We start from the raw sequence: 19,598 nt of genomic DNA, 5'->3' as shown, positions 1-19,598 counted from the left end.
GCCCTCTTACTAGGACGTGACTTACTTGCCTTTGTGACGTGGCCCAGCCGGCCTCAGCCTTAGCTCACACCTTGGTGAGTGAGGTCCAAAGCCAGCGGCCCCGCGGAAGTGGGAGCGGGGCCGTAGCCGAAGGGGCCGAGACCATGGGCAAATTCCAACGTGCTGAAGTTAAAACCCAACAGACCACGGAAAATGTCCTCGGGGGACCGCTGAGGCGGCGCCCGCTCTCCATGCTCAACGTGGCCCAGCTGTTGCTCCAAGCCATCGCTGCGCACAAAGGGCTGACTCTGGCAGCTCTCAAAAAGGAGCTCGGAAATGCCGGCTACAGAGTGTGCAGGAAGGGCAGCCACCACTCGCGCGAAGGGTCCAGGTCTCGTAAGAAAGGCATCCTCCTCCGGGTCAGTGGCGGCAACGCCGCCGGCTTCTTCAGGATCTGGAAGATTATGAAGTCTAAGAGAAAGCCGGGATGCCCGAGGTTGGAGGAGGGTGTCCGCTCGCCCAGGAGAACCCCTCTGCAGACACGGAGCCCACGCAGGCGCTGCGGGAGACGCAGGGCGGCCAAGAAGGCCCAGGAAGTGTGGAGACAGAGCTTGAGGGCAGACACGAGGATGAGGATGTTAAGGCCAAGGGCCAAGGAACCGGTGAGTTCCAGAGCCAAGGAAGAAGGGAGGGCCAAGGCAGTGGACGATGGGAGAGGACGGACCGAGAAGGAAGACTTCAGGCCCAGGACCCCCGACGAGAAGAGGCCACGCTTGAAGCCCAGGAAAGCGAAGAAACAGGCCCCGGAGAAGCTGGTAAAATGTACCATCCAGAAGCCAACCTCCGTTAAAAGCCGACAGGGCTTCGAATAGGCAGGGGAAGACTCATGACCCAAGGGCTGCTCGCACAAAGACTTCCATTAAATCTGAAGGTCCTCAGAATGCAGCCGGGACTCCACGGTGTGGGAGCAACTTCCCTTCCTCCAGGCACAGATGCCTTTCCCCATAGGCTCCAATGAGAGCAGCTCCACACTCATTGAAATGGGCAAAACTATTTACAAGACCTTTCCACCACATTGTGTCTGTTTCCTCTCTCTGCCGCACCTGGAAGGGAAAGGGGGGTGGGTATTGAGGTGAGACCTGTAGCAGAAGCATGACGGGTGAAGAGAGAAAAAGGAGTTGAGATTCGGTTCCTGTTGCAGGAGCCAAGAAAATGCCTTTCAGAAGGAAAGAAAACAGGTAGAAGAAAGCCAGCAACTTCATGGGATTAGACGAAGTGTTGAGTTAATGTTAGATACCCTAGCAAATACATATTGAGTTCTGGGGGGACGGGCATGTAAGGAGAGAAGTGTGGGCATCACTGGGGCAAGTGAAGAATAGACAGCCTTTAGGCTAAGTGGTCCCACTGATCCAAAGTGATCTTACCTGAAATTCCTTTTAGGAAAAAGTCCCTTCTCCCAAAATTGATTGTAATGGGTTTGTAGTTTTTGCCCTGATTTGATCATTGTTTTAACTTAGAAAATGTCTCATATGTTAATCCTTAGTTAAATAACAGTGTGTGTGAAAGCTAGCACAAGGCTTGACACATGGTAGGTGCTTATCACAGAGAGTTAAATACGAGTATAAATAATTTTTGATGGAGTCATAATGTGCTACAGCAGAAAACTACACTGGATCAGTACTTAATGAGACTAGGATTCTAGTCAGAGTTCTGCCACTCTGACCTTAGCTGAGTTATTCACTTAATCATTCATGGTCTTGGTTTCCTTCTCTGTAAAAAATAGTTGGAATTGGACTAGGATTATTTTAGGTGATATTAAGTGTCAGTAAAATGATAAGAGGGACTTAGACATCATGGTATATGCTTTGATTGACAAAATTCATTAAGGGAATTATCAACTGGGAAAGTAATAGCTCCTAGAGAGGAAACTATTCAGATATACAGAATGCATATCAGAAATATAAGACGGAGAAGGCTAAATAATGAATAGCTAGGTCTTTGCTCTTCTTAAAAAAACAACATGTACTAAGCATATACCAAACTGGAGCAAATGTATGATTTCTTTTGGTTCTGAAAGCAGGGGCTAAGCACAGTGTGAGAGCAGTTCTCAGGCCATAGGCCATGACAGGACACAGAAATGATGCCTAGGGGACTAAACATGAGTGTTTTTTTAGAGTATACCTGACCAATCTTTTCCCAGGAAAGTCTAGTATCTTCTACAAGGGGGAACAGGATTTGTATTTAAAACAAACAGACTTAAGTGATGCTAATATTCACTCTCACACCCTTAAATGGGAATCACTGCTTTAAGCCTATACAGTGTAACAGCAAAATGCTTGCAGTGTATCTCATCAATAGATGATTTGAACTTTGAAATCTGCCCCTGCTGTAATTAGGTTTATTGTGCACTTGAATTGTCTGTGAGTGGCAGAATGAAGCAAACAGTCAGAAAATAGACACCTGAAAAGAGGCAATGAGAAACATTGTCGGTTGAACACAGTTAGAACAAAATTAATCAAATGCTCTTATGATAGCCAGAAGTATTGCTCCTTTATAGTCCCAGGATGTTTTTACCTAAAGAACAAGGTGGTCTGGAATTAGAAATTCTTTTCCCCTAAGTTAGGATGGGAAGGACACTGACAACAATTTGTTTTCTAGATTTCCTAAGAATCTTCATGCTTCTGTTTGTATTATGATGATTTCTTCATTCAAGCAGACTTCATTCACTCAGTAAACTTATCAAATTTATTAAGTGCCAGACTTATATAACTTACATAGCTAACAATGGTCATTTCAGATTATTTTTCATTGATAAGCTTTAGGGTGGTTCTGATGAAATATGAGAAATGCCCTTAACTCATACGTAGGCTATCCAGATTATCTAGACCATACTTCTGTGGAAGAAATTCCCAAGAATAGCTCATCTTATCCCTGTTGTTCACAAATGACTAAGTGTCTGCAAGATTCTCAACCCTTTGCTGGGAATAAAGATGGATAAAACATAATCCCCACTTTTCAGTGCTCACATTCTAGTGGCATATTCGGGTATTTAACCTTGGTCAGAGCAAATAGAACATCGCTGACATCAATTCTTTGCTCACCTCTGATCTCAACTGCCTAGTGTAACGATGATCAGAAAATTGTTGGACTTTAGAGTTGTAATGTCCTCTAGCATCAAATATTCAATAGTTGTTGAAAAAACAAATACAAATGGCCTTTAAAAATATGAAAAATGTGTAACTTTACTCATAAGGGAAATGTACATTAAAACAATAAGACAGCATTTTTAATCTAAAATGTTTAAGAACCTACTCCATTGGTGAGGCTGTGGGGAAACAGGCACTCACATACAATGCTAGTGAGAGTGTAAATCTCCATGACCCCAGTGGAAGAAATTTGGCTTTCAGAATTACAAATTCAAATGTCCTTTGACCCAGCGGAACCACTTTTAGGAATTTACCTTTTAGATATTAATGCATTTGTGAAAAGACTTATGTCCAAGGTATTTAGTGCAGCATTGCACTAAATGATATTAATGGAAATATCACTAGGGGACTGGTTAAACTGTGAACCTTCAATACAGTGAAACAGCATACAGCTACAAAAAGGGGGAGATTCTCTATGTATTGTTATGACAAGCTCCCCAAGATAGATTAAGTGGAAAAAATTCAAGACATTGAGTATACCAAACTACATTTTGTGTAAAATGAAGGAAAATATATCTCTTTGCAATTGTATAAAGAAACTCTGGAAGATTACACAAAAAAGTCTAAGTGGTTCTCTATTGTGAGGGAAGGCGATGGGAATTGTAGGAAACACATAGAAATGTGTTTCATTTAACACATTTTCAGATTCGTATTAATTGTAACTTGTTCAAAAATAAGGTAGAAATTTCCACATAATTGTCAGTTATAGCTTTTTCATTTATAAGGTGGTTTATACTTTCGCATGCACTATTTCATTTTACTTCATTACAATCTCTTAGATTTTAAATTAAAAAGCTAATGTTTAGAAAATGTACAACTTAGAAATTGACTTTTAACTGCAAATCCACTGCTCTCTTCACTACAGTTATAGATGTTGAGTGGGGCCTCACCATCTACTCATTAGCTCTACATCTTTTTTTTATGTAGGGAAAGGTCAGAAGTTTAGAATTCATTTATACACTTGAGTGTTTTAATAATTTAGAGGTTTCTTGTAGGGAAAAGTGTTCTCCAACACACTGGGGGGAGTGTGTTTTCAGAACATGAAAATATTTCCATTTGTCAGTGGTCTCAAAGCAATAGATTTCTCCTATTCTTCTTTCTCCTCTGAGGACTTCTAACATGGCAAGGCTGTCTGGTTGGGCTGCAGATCCAGCCAAAACCTAAGTGCCTAGCAAGGACAGGAAGACAGGTTGCTTGGGGAATTAATTGAGGGACACCATGCTGGAAAGGACTTTTAAAAAGCCAAAAGATTTGGAAGAGAGGAACTGAAGACTGACAGAGTGTCAGCATGAGCCTGTCAATGCTAGGAAAGACACTGATAGGAGAGTAAGAAGGAAGTCAGGATTTCAGTCGACCACTGGAACTGGCTGAGAGAACAGGCCCATCAATGAACCATCATAGTTGTGTTTCTCCTCCCTCTGTCAATTCCTTCCCTCTTCCCCTTTTTGGTTAGGGGAAAGACCAGACATGTCAAACATTTTACTCCAAGTGCCTGGGGGGGAAGTAAGAGTGAACGCAAGAAAATAGTGAAACATATGCAGTACAAGGCAGGTAGCAAAAAACAGCCTGGCTGGTGGTAAGAAAGCTGCAGAGGCAGATCACCCCCTAAGCAGTAGGACTGAAGCTCTTGAAGGCAACTCCCATGAAGAAGAGCAAAGCCTTTGGGCTGCACCCAGTGCCTGCAAAGTGATTCCCTCTCCCCACCCCAGTGAAGCTCCATGGGTGAGAGGCCATGTCAGTGGGTCACAGGCTGGTGGTTTTACTCAGGCCAGGTTTCCATGTTTTTTCCCCACACTGTTTCTTACCCTGTCCTCTTGATACCCTCTACCAGATGCCCATCCTCTTCACCCTCAAAGGTGAATGCATCTGGTGGACCCAGTTCCTGTCTAACCCCATCTGTGCAGGTTTCCTCTGGCTCCCCCCAAACTTCCAATAATTGAAAATTTGTCTAGGGTGTCAGTTCAGTCACCACCACCATCTCAGGCTCCAGACTCAGGCTCAGCACTCTAGGGTCTCTCAAGAGTGGATCAGCACTTAAACGACCCTGAGATGGAAGGCCTCCTTAAATTCATGTGCTAGGCCCTCACTCACCTCACCCTTGGCCCGGCCTGCTCAGCACTCTGCTCCCTGAGTCTCCAGAATGGGTTGCCTCCCTAGCTGATGGGAGTGACATCTGGGAGCCAAGACACTAGGAGGGAGGTGGGGAGACCTAACTTGTGGTATCTTGAGGTGTGTGTTTTGGGAGGGGCAGCGAGGGGGCTCCTGCATGGCTGCGTGACTCCCCCTGGAGCTGTCTGGTGTTTCCCACTCTGCTGCAGCCTTTTTATCAGGAGAGAAGAGCTGAGAATGGAGGGGAGAAGAGAGGATGGAGAAAGGAAGCCAGCGACACAGCCAATACATCCTTTATTCAGCTGACAGGGATCATACTGTATTATAGATCTCTAAAGATACAGATGAAGGTCCCTGGTTGGGTAATCCATGGGAAGTTCACTGTCCATCAGAGGGAACCAAGTCAGACAATAGCTAGAAATCTGGCAGGCACTAGGCTGTTGGGCTGGATGGCAAGTGGGCATACACCCCCAGAGTTGCCTGGAAGAGGGTCCCTTGGTGCACAGTGTCCTGAGGTGTGGCAGGAAAGTGGTGGCAGTGGAGGGGTCGGCTGAGGAACATGCTAAGTACAGGGGCCATCACCATACTCAGTCTCCCAGGCCTGGGACAGCCAGTGCCTGGGACGTAGTAAGCACACAAAAAATGGAAACTTCATCAAGGGAAGAAGAGCCTGTAGGGAGGAGTAAAGAGCCTGGATTTGGCAGTACAGGCAACCTTGGCCACGTCCAGATGTGCGGAGATGTGTATGAGAGAGAGAGGTAGAGTGCAGCTGAGATGTTACAGCCAAGAATCTGAGGGAAGAAAGTGGGAAATATGAACAATGGACTCTACTTAGTAGGCTTGAAGATGACAGAAAAGAAACTGGACAATAGGCAGAGGGACAGGTAGCAAGTGGGCTCACGATGGAATGGAACTGGCTAGAAACTTGAAGCCAGAAACTACAATGGAAGAAGGATAGGAATTGGGAAGAACAAATACCCTTGGAAAGGTGTGGCATTCCCCAGGCAAAACAAAACAGAAAGCCAAACCAAACCAAACCAACTGAAAAACAGAAGTGGGAGTGAAGAGTGGAGGAAGAGCTCTGCTTACTGGATGCAGGCTGTGGCAGGAAAGGAGAGAGGGAGAGCCTGAGGCCTGGAATTGAAGAAAGCTGTAGCCAACCTTCTCTGCCTTAGGAGACTGGGGTTGATTGCCTCCCCCAAAGAAACCTGGGTTCACTCTAACCTTTTGACCTTGCAGAGCCCCACAGAGGTGGTAGGTTTGCAACTGTCTTCATGGGTATGTCTAGGAGAGGGGGTGGAGGAGGTATCAGGGCCAGGGCCTGCAAGACAGATCCCTTCCTGTAGCCTGAACTGGACAGAATCTTCAAAGCAGGAGGATGCAGTTTTGACATAGGTACCATGGCTTAATTGGTTACAACCTCTACCTAGTAAACAGAGTCTAGGTTCAAATCTTGCTTGTGTCATATCTTACTAAATGAGCCTGGTTTCCTCTTATGTCCTGGGGGCTAATACTCCTGCTGCCCTTGCCCATGATTTGGGTTGGCCAAGTCATGGTTAGGAATCCTTTGCATGGCCCGTTATTGGTCTCCAATGCAATTGTGGGGTAGGAATACTTGGGTCCTTAGGGGCTTGGGACAGATGGCCTTACTCTCTACCTTTGTGCTGAATGCCCACGCCGCCTGCCTCCAGGGCAACTTATTAGGCCTGAAAAAGGACCAGATAACTAACAAAGGAGGACCATTTCTTTGGATTTTTCGGTTTTACATTGGATTTACCTTCGAGGTGTCTGCTCCTTCTTGTCTTTTCAGATTTCTAGACCCATGAATTCATAATACCCATTTAAGAAGCTCCAGCCCCAACCAATTACAAGAGCTTGGTAGTTACCCCACCAGTTTCTGCAAGTGGTGACTAACCCAGTTCTTTCACTGACTTAAGGGTGGGGGAGTAACTTGGGACTCAAGAGGAATTGAACTGAGGAGCAACTAGCCTAGGATTTTGCAGAAAATAAATCTGAGAACAGGGGTGTGAAGATTCCATCTCTCCCTATTTGAAGACGGTGAGGAACCACTGATTAAAATGGAATTTGAATCTCCTAGCCAGTGGTTCTTAAACTTGAGCCTACATCAAATACCCTGGTTAAAAGGCATGTTAAAAGACCGATTGCTGGGTTCCATCCCCAAAGTTTCTGATTCAGTTTATCCAGGGTGAGAATTTGCATTTCTAAGACAAGTTTCAGGTGATATTGATGCTTCTGGTCCAAAGACTGCATTTTGAGATCCATGGCCTAGTACAGCACTCTGAGGAATAGAAGTAAACTTTGCCATCTCAGGATCTCTAAGGGGCCTAAGGGAATAATTTCACTTTTCCGTTGTTGCCCAACCCCACTCACCCCCATCCAGTGCACTCAACTGAATAGAAATGGAAAGAACTTGTCTTCTGGAACCTCTGGTTCTGAGTCAGGGCTCACCTTGCCCTTGATGGAAATAGGAAACAGTGGTTTGATTGTAGGAGTGCTGGAAAAGGGAGGATTTTGTCCCAGATTGTCACCCCTTTGCTCCCTGAAGGCATAACATCACTTTAACAAGGGAAAATCTTTTCCTTTTTCCACTATCAGAACTACAGCTTAAAATGTAGATAGCTCTGACAAAGCTAACCCTTTGGTTACGATTCTTTGCAGAGATACTCTGATGGGGTGGAAAGGCAAGGATACTTGGGCTCTGAATAGGGTAGAGGCACCACACAGAGGGGCAAAGGTGACAGGTTCCTAAAGATGGACTTCCCTATTTTACATTTTGCTCAGAGAGAACACGGAGATATTTTTTATTTAAAGGGGATAGGATAGGGTAGACATGTGGCAGAGGCAGTTGGGAGGAAGATGGGAGCGTTCCCTGTGGGAAAAATCACTCAAATCTCTTTGCCCAGCTGATGGCTGTTGCTTATTTTATTTTTCGTCCAAGGGAAGTGGTGTTGGACGGAGGTAGAGAAGACAGCAGTGCAGCAGAAATGACCTGCAGGGATGCCCCTGCTGCAGAATGCCCTTAGACGCCATGTTGCCTTTCAGTTGGGTGCTCTGAGTGCGCCTACACTTTGGGGGCTTCACTTTCTCACCGTACAATTACTAAAACAGATCAAAGGCTGGAGGTTAACACCTGGTTGTTAAGAGGCATGATCCGAGGGTACGGACAGTCACCTCATACAAGTCTTTAAAACAAGGTTCGTGAGGAGCTGGGTTTGTCAGCATGTCATATGAATTTTTTTAAAAACCATAGAGTAGAATGTAAGCAATACCCTTCAAGTCATTAAAGACTAGACACTCCTTATATCCTACTGCCTCTGGTATCTTAGTCCTTAAAATGTTTAGTGATCCTTGCCTTGTAATTCTTGACACAAATATATAATGACCAGATTGGGTCAGGGTGACTCCCTTTCTTTGACCCGTTTAGTGAATCCATGGATGGGCTCTGAACCTGTTAACTGTGTATGCAAAACGAAGTGAATTACTAATATCTTTTTTTCCTCAAAAGTGAGTTTCTGGTTTTTATCAGATTCTCAAAAGGGCCTGTGATCCAAAACAGGTTCTGAACCATTGCTCACATAGAGCTGATTTGTATTAATGAATGAGGCATAGTGGGAGGGTAAAAGAAATGGCATAGTCCAGTTTTGCCAGTGGAACCCAATATTTTCCTGTGCCCTGGGGCATCTCCTAATACTGATCCTAAAATGCTCCTGTCTCTGAGGACCTGGGACAAGGATGCCTTACAAAGGGCTGGCCATTTTGCTCTATTCATAAGAACATAAGCAAGAGAAGTACATTCTGGGCAAAGAGGGAAGGCTGCTCTGAGTAGAAGGGAGGTAGGGGCTGGGTTGCTCAAGTCATATCCACTCTAAGAAGCCCAGTGAGCAAAATGACCCTATTTTTGGCTCCATTTGGGCCCAGGACTCTAAGGAGCTATGATTCACCCAGTTTTTCCTAAGCAAGTGGAACAGTCATTAAACTAGACTGTTGCAGCTAACTTCCTCTTGCCTCTCTGGTTAATTCCACCAACTGTGGTTGAGAAATGTGTGTTAAGGAAAAACCAGGATCTAAGCATTAAAGAGAAAATATCCCACTTCCATCCTCTTTGCTTTTCTCCCTCCCTAACCCCAAACTGCTCTTACATACAAGGTAATTTTTAAATGATAAGATAGGTATTAACATATCATCAACAAAGAGAAACAATGACCAACTCATCAACTAATGGATGCTTGAATACTTATGCAAGTTCTGGAGTTAAGAGTCTTAGTGCAGACACCTTTCCAGAATTGGTAGGAAAACCAACCAGAAAGCTCATTACCCTGCATCAGCTGAATAGCTAAGCCACAGCCATTTCCCCTAAAGTTCTGTTTAGGGGAATGAGATCCACAAGAATAACTCTGCCCCCTTGATGAGGCAGTCAAGGTCAAACAAGAGTGATGATAACAACCTGCAAGCACTGTGACTCCTGCCTTAATTTCCCAGCACTTAAAACAAGACCAAAAAATCCACTAAGCACAAAGCTTCTATATGTGCCTTGTTTGAAATCTGTAAGAAACAGCTCACCTCACTGAGGATGTCTTTCTCTCTCTACTTTGGCAAAAAGAATCTGTGGCCCAGAGATTCAGACCTAGGCTTAAATATCCACAGTTGTCTTGATCTCAGTGATACTGGGAAAGGCTTTATATCTCAACTCCCACAACTTAACACTTTCCACTAGGGCTCCCTTGATCACTCAGCTTACTTACTATCTTGAAACAAAACAAAAGAATCCTTACAATCCCCACTACCCTCATCCCCAGAACATAGCCCCTAGAAAATCTAGCTTATATAGTTTGCACTTTGCATGCTCTCTTCAAAGACCCTGCACACAGATACACAGACACATAAAGACACTGTCAAGAGGAAAGGGGTCTGTTCAAGAGGATAAAGTATTTTTCTTCTGTGTGGGCCTGGGTTACTTGGGGGTATAAGGTCCATCTCTTAGCACTGTAGTGTGGTCTCTCAGCTGGATATATGTATATGCAGGGTGAAGGGAGCAGGAATAGGGGTGAGAAGGTTATTGTTTCTGTTTTTCAGCAGGTTGGGTAAGAGGTGTGGATGGATGTATATTCAGATGATCGGTGTAAGGATGATGGGCCCACACAAGAATGATGTCTGCCCCTCAGCTTTCATCTGGATCAAAAAGGGGGCTCTGGGTGCCTGATCACTATCTCTTTCCTGTTTCCTCGTTACTCTCTAACCCAGTGTTCACCAGTATGTTTCATGGAGTCACCAGTTCTGTGGGATGTGAGATAAAAAGGATACTGAAGTCAAATAAATTTAGGAAACACTGCATTAAGAGGCTTAACCGTTTGCTCTACTGCACAAATTTTCAGAGCCTTTAATATGCCAATATGGTCTTTCTCTTCATATATATATATATATATATATATATATATATATATATAGAGAGAGAGAGAGAGAGAGAGAGAGAGAGAGAGAGAGGGAGGGAGGGAGGGAGGGAGGGAGGGAGAGAGAGAGAGAGAGAGAGAGAGAGAGAGAGAATAGTTATGTTATGGAAGGGTGATACTCAAAATATTTAACGACTGGTATGGCATAAGCTCCAACCAACCAATCCAAGCAGTTTGGGCCTTAGCCAAAAACTGCTGGTACCACTGTACCCTGGAGAATGGGCTCAGGCTGAATATCAGCCCATGCAGTAGGCACTGTTTCCCAAAAGTTTTGCCCAAAGAACTCTACTTTATGTGGCATCTCATAGAACTGGTGAGAAATACTCTGGCCAATGCTGGAACCTCATCTTTCTAGGGATGGACTGGGACTCATGACTCTGGCCACGGGGGTGCAGGAGAGGGTCAGCTCTGGCAGAGACTCCTGGTAGCACCGGTTGAAAGATGTGACCACAGCTGCAACAGAAACAGATTTCAAAAGACAGATGTCCCTCTGTCCCAGCTGCTCCGGGGACTCTGTCCCTGGTGGGTCAGCAGGTGCCTGTCCAGGTGATGTTTACGGCCGAAGCTCTTCTCACAGCGTGGGCACTGGAAGGGCTTCTCCCCAGTGTGTGTCAGCCAGTGTCTCACCAGGTGGTGCCGTCGGCCAAAGCTCTTCCCACACTCAGTGCACACGTGGCACTTTGGCACTGGTGGAGCGCGCTGCCGCTTCCGAGCCCCAGGGCTCTCTCCAGCCTCTTGGCCCTTGCAGGACTTGCCTTCTGCGTGTACTCTCTGGTGGCTGGCCAGATGGGAGTTGCATCGGAAATTCTTGCCACACTCAGAGCACTTGCTGGGTTTGTCATGTAGGTGGGTTTTCTGGTGTCGGATCAGGTGATGTCTTCTCCCAAAGCTCTTCTCACACTTGAGGCAGCTGTAGGGCCTCTCCCCAGTGTGTGTTTGCTGGTGCCTGGCAAGGTGGGAGCCCCACACAAACTGTTTCCCACACTGGGGGCATGTGTGCGGTCTTAACAGGGAATCCATTTCTGTGCTACACAGAAGGTTTGAGAAGCTATCTTCCTGAAGAAACGGTGGGCCAAGGAGCATGCCTCTGGAGCTCCTGGGCATGGAATCCCAGCTCTCATCCTGCTCTGGGTTCCAGAGAATGGTATCTTCAGACACACTAGATAACATTCTGGGAGGTTCTGCTTCTAGTTCAGGGGTATCCCCTTCGTGCTCACTTCCATCTCCTGTGGAGAAGGGAAAATACCGACCCCAAGAGGGGAGTCACAAGGGAGTACCCCAGGACCTGAGTCATAGGTGAGGTTGTATGATGCCTATTAGGGCCTAAACCTCACCCCATAAAGGCTGAGAGAACAGATTTTAATGTTGTATAAGACAGTGCAAGAGGTACAGAGGTTAAAAGCCTAGGCTTAGGAGACAGATACCCAATTTTGAATCTCAGGTTTCCCACTTAACTTCTGTAGGCTTTCATTTCTTCTTCTGTAAAATGGGAATCATAAAATAGATGTTATAAGACAGATAGGATAGTACCTGCATATAGTAAGCACTAGTAAATGGTCTATGCTATTGTTGTTACTTATTTATTACTGTTATTTATTTAGCACTTAAAAAAAAACTATTAATCACCATCTTCCTGCCTAAGCATAGATGGAGAGAGTTAAGAAATGTGCTACAATCGTCACTGGCTGGGTGACCACCTGTCAGCACTAGAGACATTGTGGAAGGCATTTCCACAATGGGTGGCAGGTTGAACAGCAACAACAATTAACATATACTGAGTGCTTATTATGTGGCTGGTACTGTTCTACCATAGTTACATATTTAAATCTCACAATAATTTATAGATGAGGAACCCAAAGATAAGTTAATTACTTTTCCAAGGTTCCACAGGTATGGTCCTAGATTCAGATCCACAAAGTTTAGCTCCAGAGCCTGCCCTCTAAACCACTGTGTTACACCGTCTTGCTCTTGAAGAAAAAGATCTCCAAACCTTTCAGTACTATAGCTCTCTGAGGCAGAGGAGGGATTAGAGGGACATGTAATGATGAAACTCCAAAAGGGGTGAAGGCCATGGCTGAGTGTATTCTACGTCATTACCTGTATATGTGACCTTCAGAATTTCCCTCTCTTCTAAGTCCTGGGGGTCAGGAACCCATTGTTCTTCCCCTCCTTCTAGTTGAGAAAGCATATCCAGTTTGGGGATTGGAAATCCTGCCCATGGGAAAGGAAAACAGAGATGTCAATTAGTTCAACCGTAATTCTCATTTCTGAAAAAAGCTGTTTCCTAGATTATTCCCTGGAACTCTATAGATAAAAAAAGGCCAGGGGACTTCCCTGGTGGTACAGCGGTTAAGACTCCATGCTCCCAAGGCAGGGGGCCCGGGTTCGATCACTGGTCAGGGAACTAGATCCCGCATGCCACAGTTAAGACACAGTAGAGAAATATTAAAAAATAAAAAGATAGAAGGCCAGATACAAGCCTTTCCCTCTACCCCCCTCCCGTTGCTGTTCAGTCCCTCTTCTTTCTTTCAGAAAATCATACTTTCTTCCCAATGAGTGCTCTCTTCCACTCAAATTTCAAATACTTCCAGTCCAACTGTCTTTTCTGGTCATAACTTCACTTAATTAGCCCTACTGCAGCTGTCTCACCACCTACACTCCCATCTTTCCCTAGGTGGTTTCTGAGTTTCCAAGGACTCAGTTCCATCTCTTAGATGTCCTTCTCTCTGTTTTGAAAGAACCTTCCAATTCCCAACCAAGAAGAGCCTAAAGTTCTCTTCTCTAAAAATTCACATCATTTTGTTGTTTTCAAAAATATGACACTTTACTTCCATTCCCTTTGAATTAACTCTAGCGTTCTTTCTCTAGTGGAAGCCTAGACAGATTCTCTGCCTAGAAAAGAACCCCACAGAGACGCTCTCCAACAGCCCTGGAGCATATGACTCCATTCTCCCCGAGTACAGTCATTTAGTGGCTGGGGAAGGTCATGCTTACTTAGAGAGACCACTATCCCACAGTTTTCCTGCATGACGTATTCTCCATAAAAGTCTGTCTGAGAAGGGTCCAGGCTCCGCCACTCCTCCTGAGAGAAACACAGTGACACATCCTTGATGGTTACCAGGCCCTGAAACAAAATGTAGCATCATCTGTCAGCAGCTGTTCCTTAAGGAAAATGCGTTCTCAGTATAAAAGGCTGAGGAGGTAGTAGAGGCGAGAGGGCAAGAGGGTGTCTAGAAAAAGAACTGCCCAGAGGTCCCTGGGCAGGGCACATGGTTTTGGTGAAGAGGAAATGAGGAAAGGGGTAAAGGTAATGGTCCGTGAATGAGCGAGGAAAACGGCTGTAGAGGAGTTTCCCAAATTGGGACCATGAGAAGTTGGAGGCACCACAAACTCTTTGGTCCCTCTGTTTAGTTACAGGCATCTGCCCAGTCTCTTCTCACCGGCCTTACTCTTTTCCTTGTAGAAATTGTGTATTAGCTCCTCGTTTCTCCACTTGACCTTTCCTTTCCTATCAGCACGAAAAAACATAGACAAAATATTCTTTCTTGCGCCCTTCCCCTATTATGCCATATCCTTATCTTTTAAGGCAGCATAGTGTGGCAGTTAGGAGCCCAGATTCTGGAGCCAAATGACTCCTAGCTCTACCACTTATTAGCAGTATGACCTTACACAAGTGCCTTAATCTTTTCCTGTCCAATCTTCTCATCTGTAAAATGGGGGTAACTGAGTTTCTCTCAGGGTAAAATGAGTTAATATACATAAAGCACTCAGAGAACAGCAAGCATGGTAAGCACTTTGGGAGTATGGATAGTACTACTACTATTATTACTGTCTTCCCATGGCTCTCCCCTTGCCTTCTGAATCTAAACCTGTTTTCTCTCTCTGGCTCGGCCCCTTTTTACATCTTTCTATCTTCTATTCTTTTCCATAAATGCTCTATCATCCACCCAATCCTGTCTACTTTAAGTTCTTCCAAGCTTCCTTCAGGTCTCTTTTCCTCATCTTTCCAGATTTATTTCTTAAAGGACATTAATGAATTGGTCTTAAATTCCCCCTGTGGATAGCACAGCCATCCATTAAAAAAACAAACAAACACCTAACCTCTAGGAATTCCCTTCTTCTCATCATGCCTCCATTCATTTTTTAAAAGGGTATTATGAGCCCCTTGGAAAGGGACAGAATCTGTTCAGACGTAAAATGGACATACCCTTAGTGGTCATGTGAAATGACAAATCAATGGAATGACGCAAAGGCTGTAGAAAGGCAGCGTTGAGAAAACCCTGAGAGAGGCCAAGGGAAGAACACAGCCCACCTGTGATCCAGCTGCAAGAAGTGCAGCTGCCATCTCCCAATCTCCAGTGCTCCCTTCCTGGGGAATGGCAGGAACCCAGGGAGCCGACTGAGCTGGTGAGGGGAGAGAGGAACCATTAGAGATGGAGCATCCATCCTTTCCCAATTAGAGCCTGGGCCCTATTTTAGAGGAGCTTAAGGGTCACTTTTTTTTTCTATATTTATACCCATTGGTAAGACTCAAATGTATAAATGTAGTAGAAAAGACCCTCCCTCAAAATATCCTGAAAGGGTACTGAGTGGTTGTTAGTAGAGCATTTACCTCATCCATTTCTACTCGGCTAGCTGTGGTTTGAATTTATATTATTTGAATGTAATTTTCATCTTGTAAAGTGCATTTTACTGAGTGTGTTTTCCAACAGCAGTCAGTGTTTCTGTCACTTCCTTTGTCTCCCATATTTGTTGCCACTAACCATGTAGCGTGTGGAGGGAGCGATTATGCAAGAAACGGGAGAAGCCCAGTTACATGGTTTGCAGAATCCAGGTGTTCATTATATTAATATTTCTGTGACCAGATCCCAGAAGTTCCCTATATTTCTGTGACCTAGTCCTGGTACTGACTATGCTGTTCAGTCACTCCCTGGCAATTTGGGGATTTTTAACTCTCCTTTTTCAACAGAGATTAGAAGACTGTTCTCTGCACTGTGCTTCCCACACACACCCCCTCCGGGCTCTCACCCTTCTCCTGAAGTGACTGTGGCTCCTCTTCAAGGTCACAGCACAGGTGCTCCAGTGGCCCTGGTGCTGTTCTCCGTGGCCCCTCTTCCTGGCTTCCCCTTGCCACCTGGGGCTCTGCTCCATCCAGCTGAACACTCATTGACTCCCATCCTGTCCCCAGGGCTGCTGTCTGTTCTGAAAGCATTTTTGCTACAAACCCAAATTGTGACCTGGAACAAATTCAAATCAGTTATGCCCATGAAAATGGAAAGGGGTGATATTCCTAAGGGAGTTATGGAGAACAGCCCAGGGATAAAAGATGACACTGGATAGGAAGAGCTTGATGAAAGATGAACTTTAAAAGCTTGATGTGTTCCAATCAATTGAACCTGAGCCAGAAAAGAGCAGGTGCTATATTGCAAAGTCACAAATGGTTATTTGGGGGCTGGAAGAACTTCATTAAAAAAAAATGACCAATCCTGGAAATTCAAAAGCTATCAATTAATTTCAACAACTAAAAATACTTAACTGGAAATTTCAACCACTGAATGTAAGCAATCTGGAAATATGCAGGACAGGATGCAAAGACTTGCACTCAACAAAAATAGATGTAATTACACACAAGATTTTCTGCCACAAATCCCATTCTCATCAGTTAGTTTAGAATGAAATGATTACTATAGGTAGAAGTCCTAGTCAAAGGGTGTATTTTTTATGAGGCTGTACCAAATGGTGCCTTACTTAGGACAAGCCTCAACAAACAGACATATAACTTGTCACTCTGTTGTAGAAAATGAGAACTGGTAGTAAATATGGTAGAAAGATCAATAACTTGGAAAGCAGGTATAAGATTCTAAAGCAACCCTAAAAGATAAGAGAAACTGTTCGTCAGTGAGGAGCTAACGTCTGATTGGGAAAAGAAAAAAAGAACAGAAAGGGTTTGGACTAGGTAGAAAAAGGGGAAGCAGGTGCTGCTAACATGACCCTGGGGTGAACTAACAGCCCTGTGATTTAAGACACAGGAAAGAACCTGAGACACAGGACAGAACCAGTCAGATCTCATTATAAAAACGTATTCAATTTTAAAGAAGCGTATGGTGAAGCCAGAGTGTGTTCCATCAGAAGAAACAAAAGTGAAGAAAGGGATGGGAAATATGTACATTGGGGGAAAGTTCAAAACAATGGACATAGTCTTCTCTTGACTAGGGAAGAAGGCTGATGAATGATGCTGCCAATGAATAAAAAGAGATGTTTTCTATCTCTATGTAGATCTCTTCTCTTGATTGCAAGAGAAGAGATTTAGGTTAGATTAAAAAAAATCCTAATAATCCTGCAGTGCATAGGACCTGGTTGAAGGCTTTTTGCTCTGGACATCTTAGGAGCAGGACAGGTTGTGTTGTGATAGCGGTCTCCCTGCCTTACGGCAGGGAAATAGTCTATGAGACTGTGAAGAGTCCCTTTTTGCTTGGCAACGTCATATTTTTGTGATTCTTACTCAATGCCCAAGCAGTCAGAGCCAGTGAAAGTCTTCCCAAAACAGGTCAGAACCTTGGTAACTGTTCTGGCTCACTCATATCCATCCAAAAACAATGGCAAGAATCCAAGCGCCCAGGATAGGTAATGACAACTGTCAAGTTGTTTATTTTCTTGCCTGTTTGTCTTCGACAAAAGAGGTAGGTGGGAACTCTAAGCTCAATGCACAGGAAGGGAACAAATTTCCCTTTCATCTCAGAAGTCCAGAGATGTCTCAGGGCCTCATGGGAGCATCCTGGACGGATTCCCAGCTTACAAGGTTTCCTTTTCAGAGACTTCTCATGAGAAAGGAAAGTTCCCAATAAAGCGATAAAGGGAAAGTTCCATTTTAGCTTTTTCCTCTGAATTCCTGTATTCCTGAAGACCCTGTATTCACTTAACTTTTAACATGTAAAGCATGGATTCCTCCCTCTTCACCAGATGTCTTCCTCATTCTAGCTCCGTTTGAAAGTCCTCCTTCAGGACTTTACCTCTAGGTAAATATCTGGACACCTGAGACCCACTTCATCTCTCCAGCAGCAGAGTCCCTTGATAGGAAGCCTCTTTCGCAGGCCAGATGTGAGCCTCTCCAGACCACTGACAGAAAACCTGTGGAAGTGCTAGCAGAAATATCAGCAAAGGAGGGGGCAGGTACTTGTCCTCAGACTGCATTTGCTAAAATATTTGCTCTCTTAGAGCCAGCACCTGGGCAGTTAAGGTGTCAGCCCTAACCTGGTTTCTCCCGGCTCCAGGATGATCCCAGGCCTACTGGAGTCGGGGTTCTAAGACTTTCACTTCCCCCTTTTCCTCACATATCTGGGGGGCATGGCACCTGCAGAAGTTGGTTTCTGCAGCGAGTGTTGTTGGATAGAGAAAGGGCCATGCTACCGAAATGAGTAGTCCAAGGACACAGGGACAGTCGCGCTGTCAGAGAAGCCTGGCCCCTGCCCCGGGCGGGGCGTGGGCGGGACGGGCGCCCGCTCCGGAGTAAGGTTGCTTCTGCCCTCCTTGTCACAGTGCCCCTGGAGAGGGTCAGATTTCAGAGAACCCGAGAGCGGCAGAGCTGGAGCAGGGGAAGTGAGGTCAGAAAACAGGTTTCTCGTGAACGGGGCATGAGCAAGTGAAGAAAAAGGAGCCGCGGGGTAACCTGCGCGCGGTGACAGCAGCGGGAACCCGCGGGGCCTGACAGCGACGATGGGGGGACGGGGAGACAGGGGAGGGGCGAGCACAGAATGTCAGTGTGGCCGACCCACCCCCACCAGAATGGCAGCGACCCAGAGGCCGCGACGACCCTCCTCCCCGCCCCCACGGGTGACCGGCCCCACTCACCGCCCCGGGAAGCCAGGCGTCCCTCCCTACAGCCGCGACTCCCTCCGCCCGGCCCCACTCACCCCAGTCGTCTTGGCCTGCGGCCCGGTGCCTCCCTCCCGGGCGCCGCCTGCCCCTCCCCTCTGCCCTCGCTTCCTCGGAGCCGGCGGCCGCGGAGCCAGCGACAGGCGGAGACGGCGGCCCGGCGGGCGCGGGCGGGGCGGGCACAGGAAATCCCCGCCCGCTTCCGGGGCTCGGCGGCCGCGGCGGCGCCGAGGGGCGTGGGGGCCGGGGCGGGGGACGGGCTGCGGTTCCAGGGCACCCAGGCGGCCCGGCCCCGCATCTCGGCGCCCTCCGCCCCTGGACGCGGCGGGCCCAGGCGCCAGGATCCCGGCAGACCTTGGCGGCTCGACCCCGCCCTCTCCCTGACTGACCATCTTCCGTCCCGGCCACGCGGACTCCCGCGGGGTCCTTTGCACACAGGTTCATTAATTACCTCGACATTTAACAACCGCTGCTCACATGCCAACGATCGCTGTGAGAGAGATTTCTCGAGACAACGGTCTGGAATTCCTCAAGGAGCTCACCTTCTAGGTTTCAGGATAGCCACGGTGATGATAAGGGGCTGGAGAGAGCGTTGAGGAGGAGTCACTAATTCTGAACGAGGTTGAGGAGGAGTCACTAATTCTGAACGAGGTTGACTTCACCAAGACGTGTGTCTGAAGTCGGCCTTGCGCCTGCATTGTCCAGTTTGCGGGAGCCACCAGCCTTCGGATTGAGGTGTGTTGTAACATACACACCAGATTTAGAAGACTTAACTAACAAAATGTACAATAGCTAATAAGCAATATTTTGAGTATGTTCGGCTAAAATGTATTGTTGATATTCACTTCACCTACTTCTTTCAACTTTTTAAATATGGGTACTACGGTGTTTAAATTATATTTGCGGCTTACATTTTATTTCTACTGGACAAAGCTACCTCGAAGCATTAGACAGATTTGACTGG

The 19,598-nt window shown here is 46.0% G+C and overlaps 2 protein-coding genes across 5 annotated transcripts; one reads left to right on the top strand and one right to left on the bottom strand.

Moving 5' to 3' along the window:
- Positions 1-230: 230 nt before the first annotated feature.
- On the top strand, positions 231-851 carry H1-7 (H1.7 linker histone; the record flags this gene model as incomplete). Its single annotated transcript, XM_081249519.1, has 1 exon — positions 231-851. One exon carries the CDS (start codon positions 231-233, stop codon positions 849-851), a length of 621 nt encoding a protein of 206 aa, XP_081105645.1.
- Positions 852-5,431: 4,580 nt separating this feature from the next.
- Positions 5,432-19,341, bottom strand: ZNF641 (zinc finger protein 641). Of its 4 annotated transcripts, none has more exons than XM_081248029.1 (6): positions 19,086-19,341; positions 15,791-15,999; positions 15,075-15,166; positions 13,757-13,886; positions 12,860-12,973; positions 5,432-11,988 (listed from the first exon to the last, which is right to left on the bottom strand). In XM_081248029.1, exons 1-6 carry the CDS (start codon positions 19,091-19,093, stop codon positions 11,234-11,236), a joined length of 1,308 nt encoding a protein of 435 aa, XP_081104155.1. In that variant the 5' UTR covers positions 19,094-19,341; the 3' UTR covers positions 5,432-11,233. The 4 variants fall into 4 exon arrangements, with proteins under 4 accessions (XP_081104155.1, XP_081104158.1, XP_081104156.1 ...); XM_081248032.1 differs by lacking the exon at positions 19,086-19,341 and adding an exon at positions 18,673-18,792; XM_081248030.1 differs by lacking the exon at positions 19,086-19,341 and adding an exon at positions 18,611-18,647.
- Between the last annotated feature and the right edge of the window lie 257 nt (positions 19,342-19,598).

Source organism: Mesoplodon bidens, assembly GCF_964165515.1.
Source record: "Mesoplodon bidens genome assembly, chromosome: 11".
NCBI lineage: Eukaryota > Metazoa > Chordata > Mammalia > Artiodactyla > Ziphiidae > Mesoplodon > Mesoplodon bidens.
This window is presented reverse-complemented; position numbering and strand designations above follow the sequence as displayed.

Bases quoted from the DNA above. Each gene is read 5' to 3' on its own strand.
- ZNF641 (XM_081248029.1), bottom strand. The intron at 15,167-15,790 runs GTGAGAGCCCGG...TCCCCTCACCAG, and splicing joins ACAGTCACTTCAGGAGAAGG to CTCAGTCGGCTCCCTGGGTT. The intron at 13,887-15,074 runs GTGGGCTGTGTT...ATTTTGTTTCAG, and splicing joins TTCTTGCAGCTGGATCACAG to GGCCTGGTAACCATCAAGGA.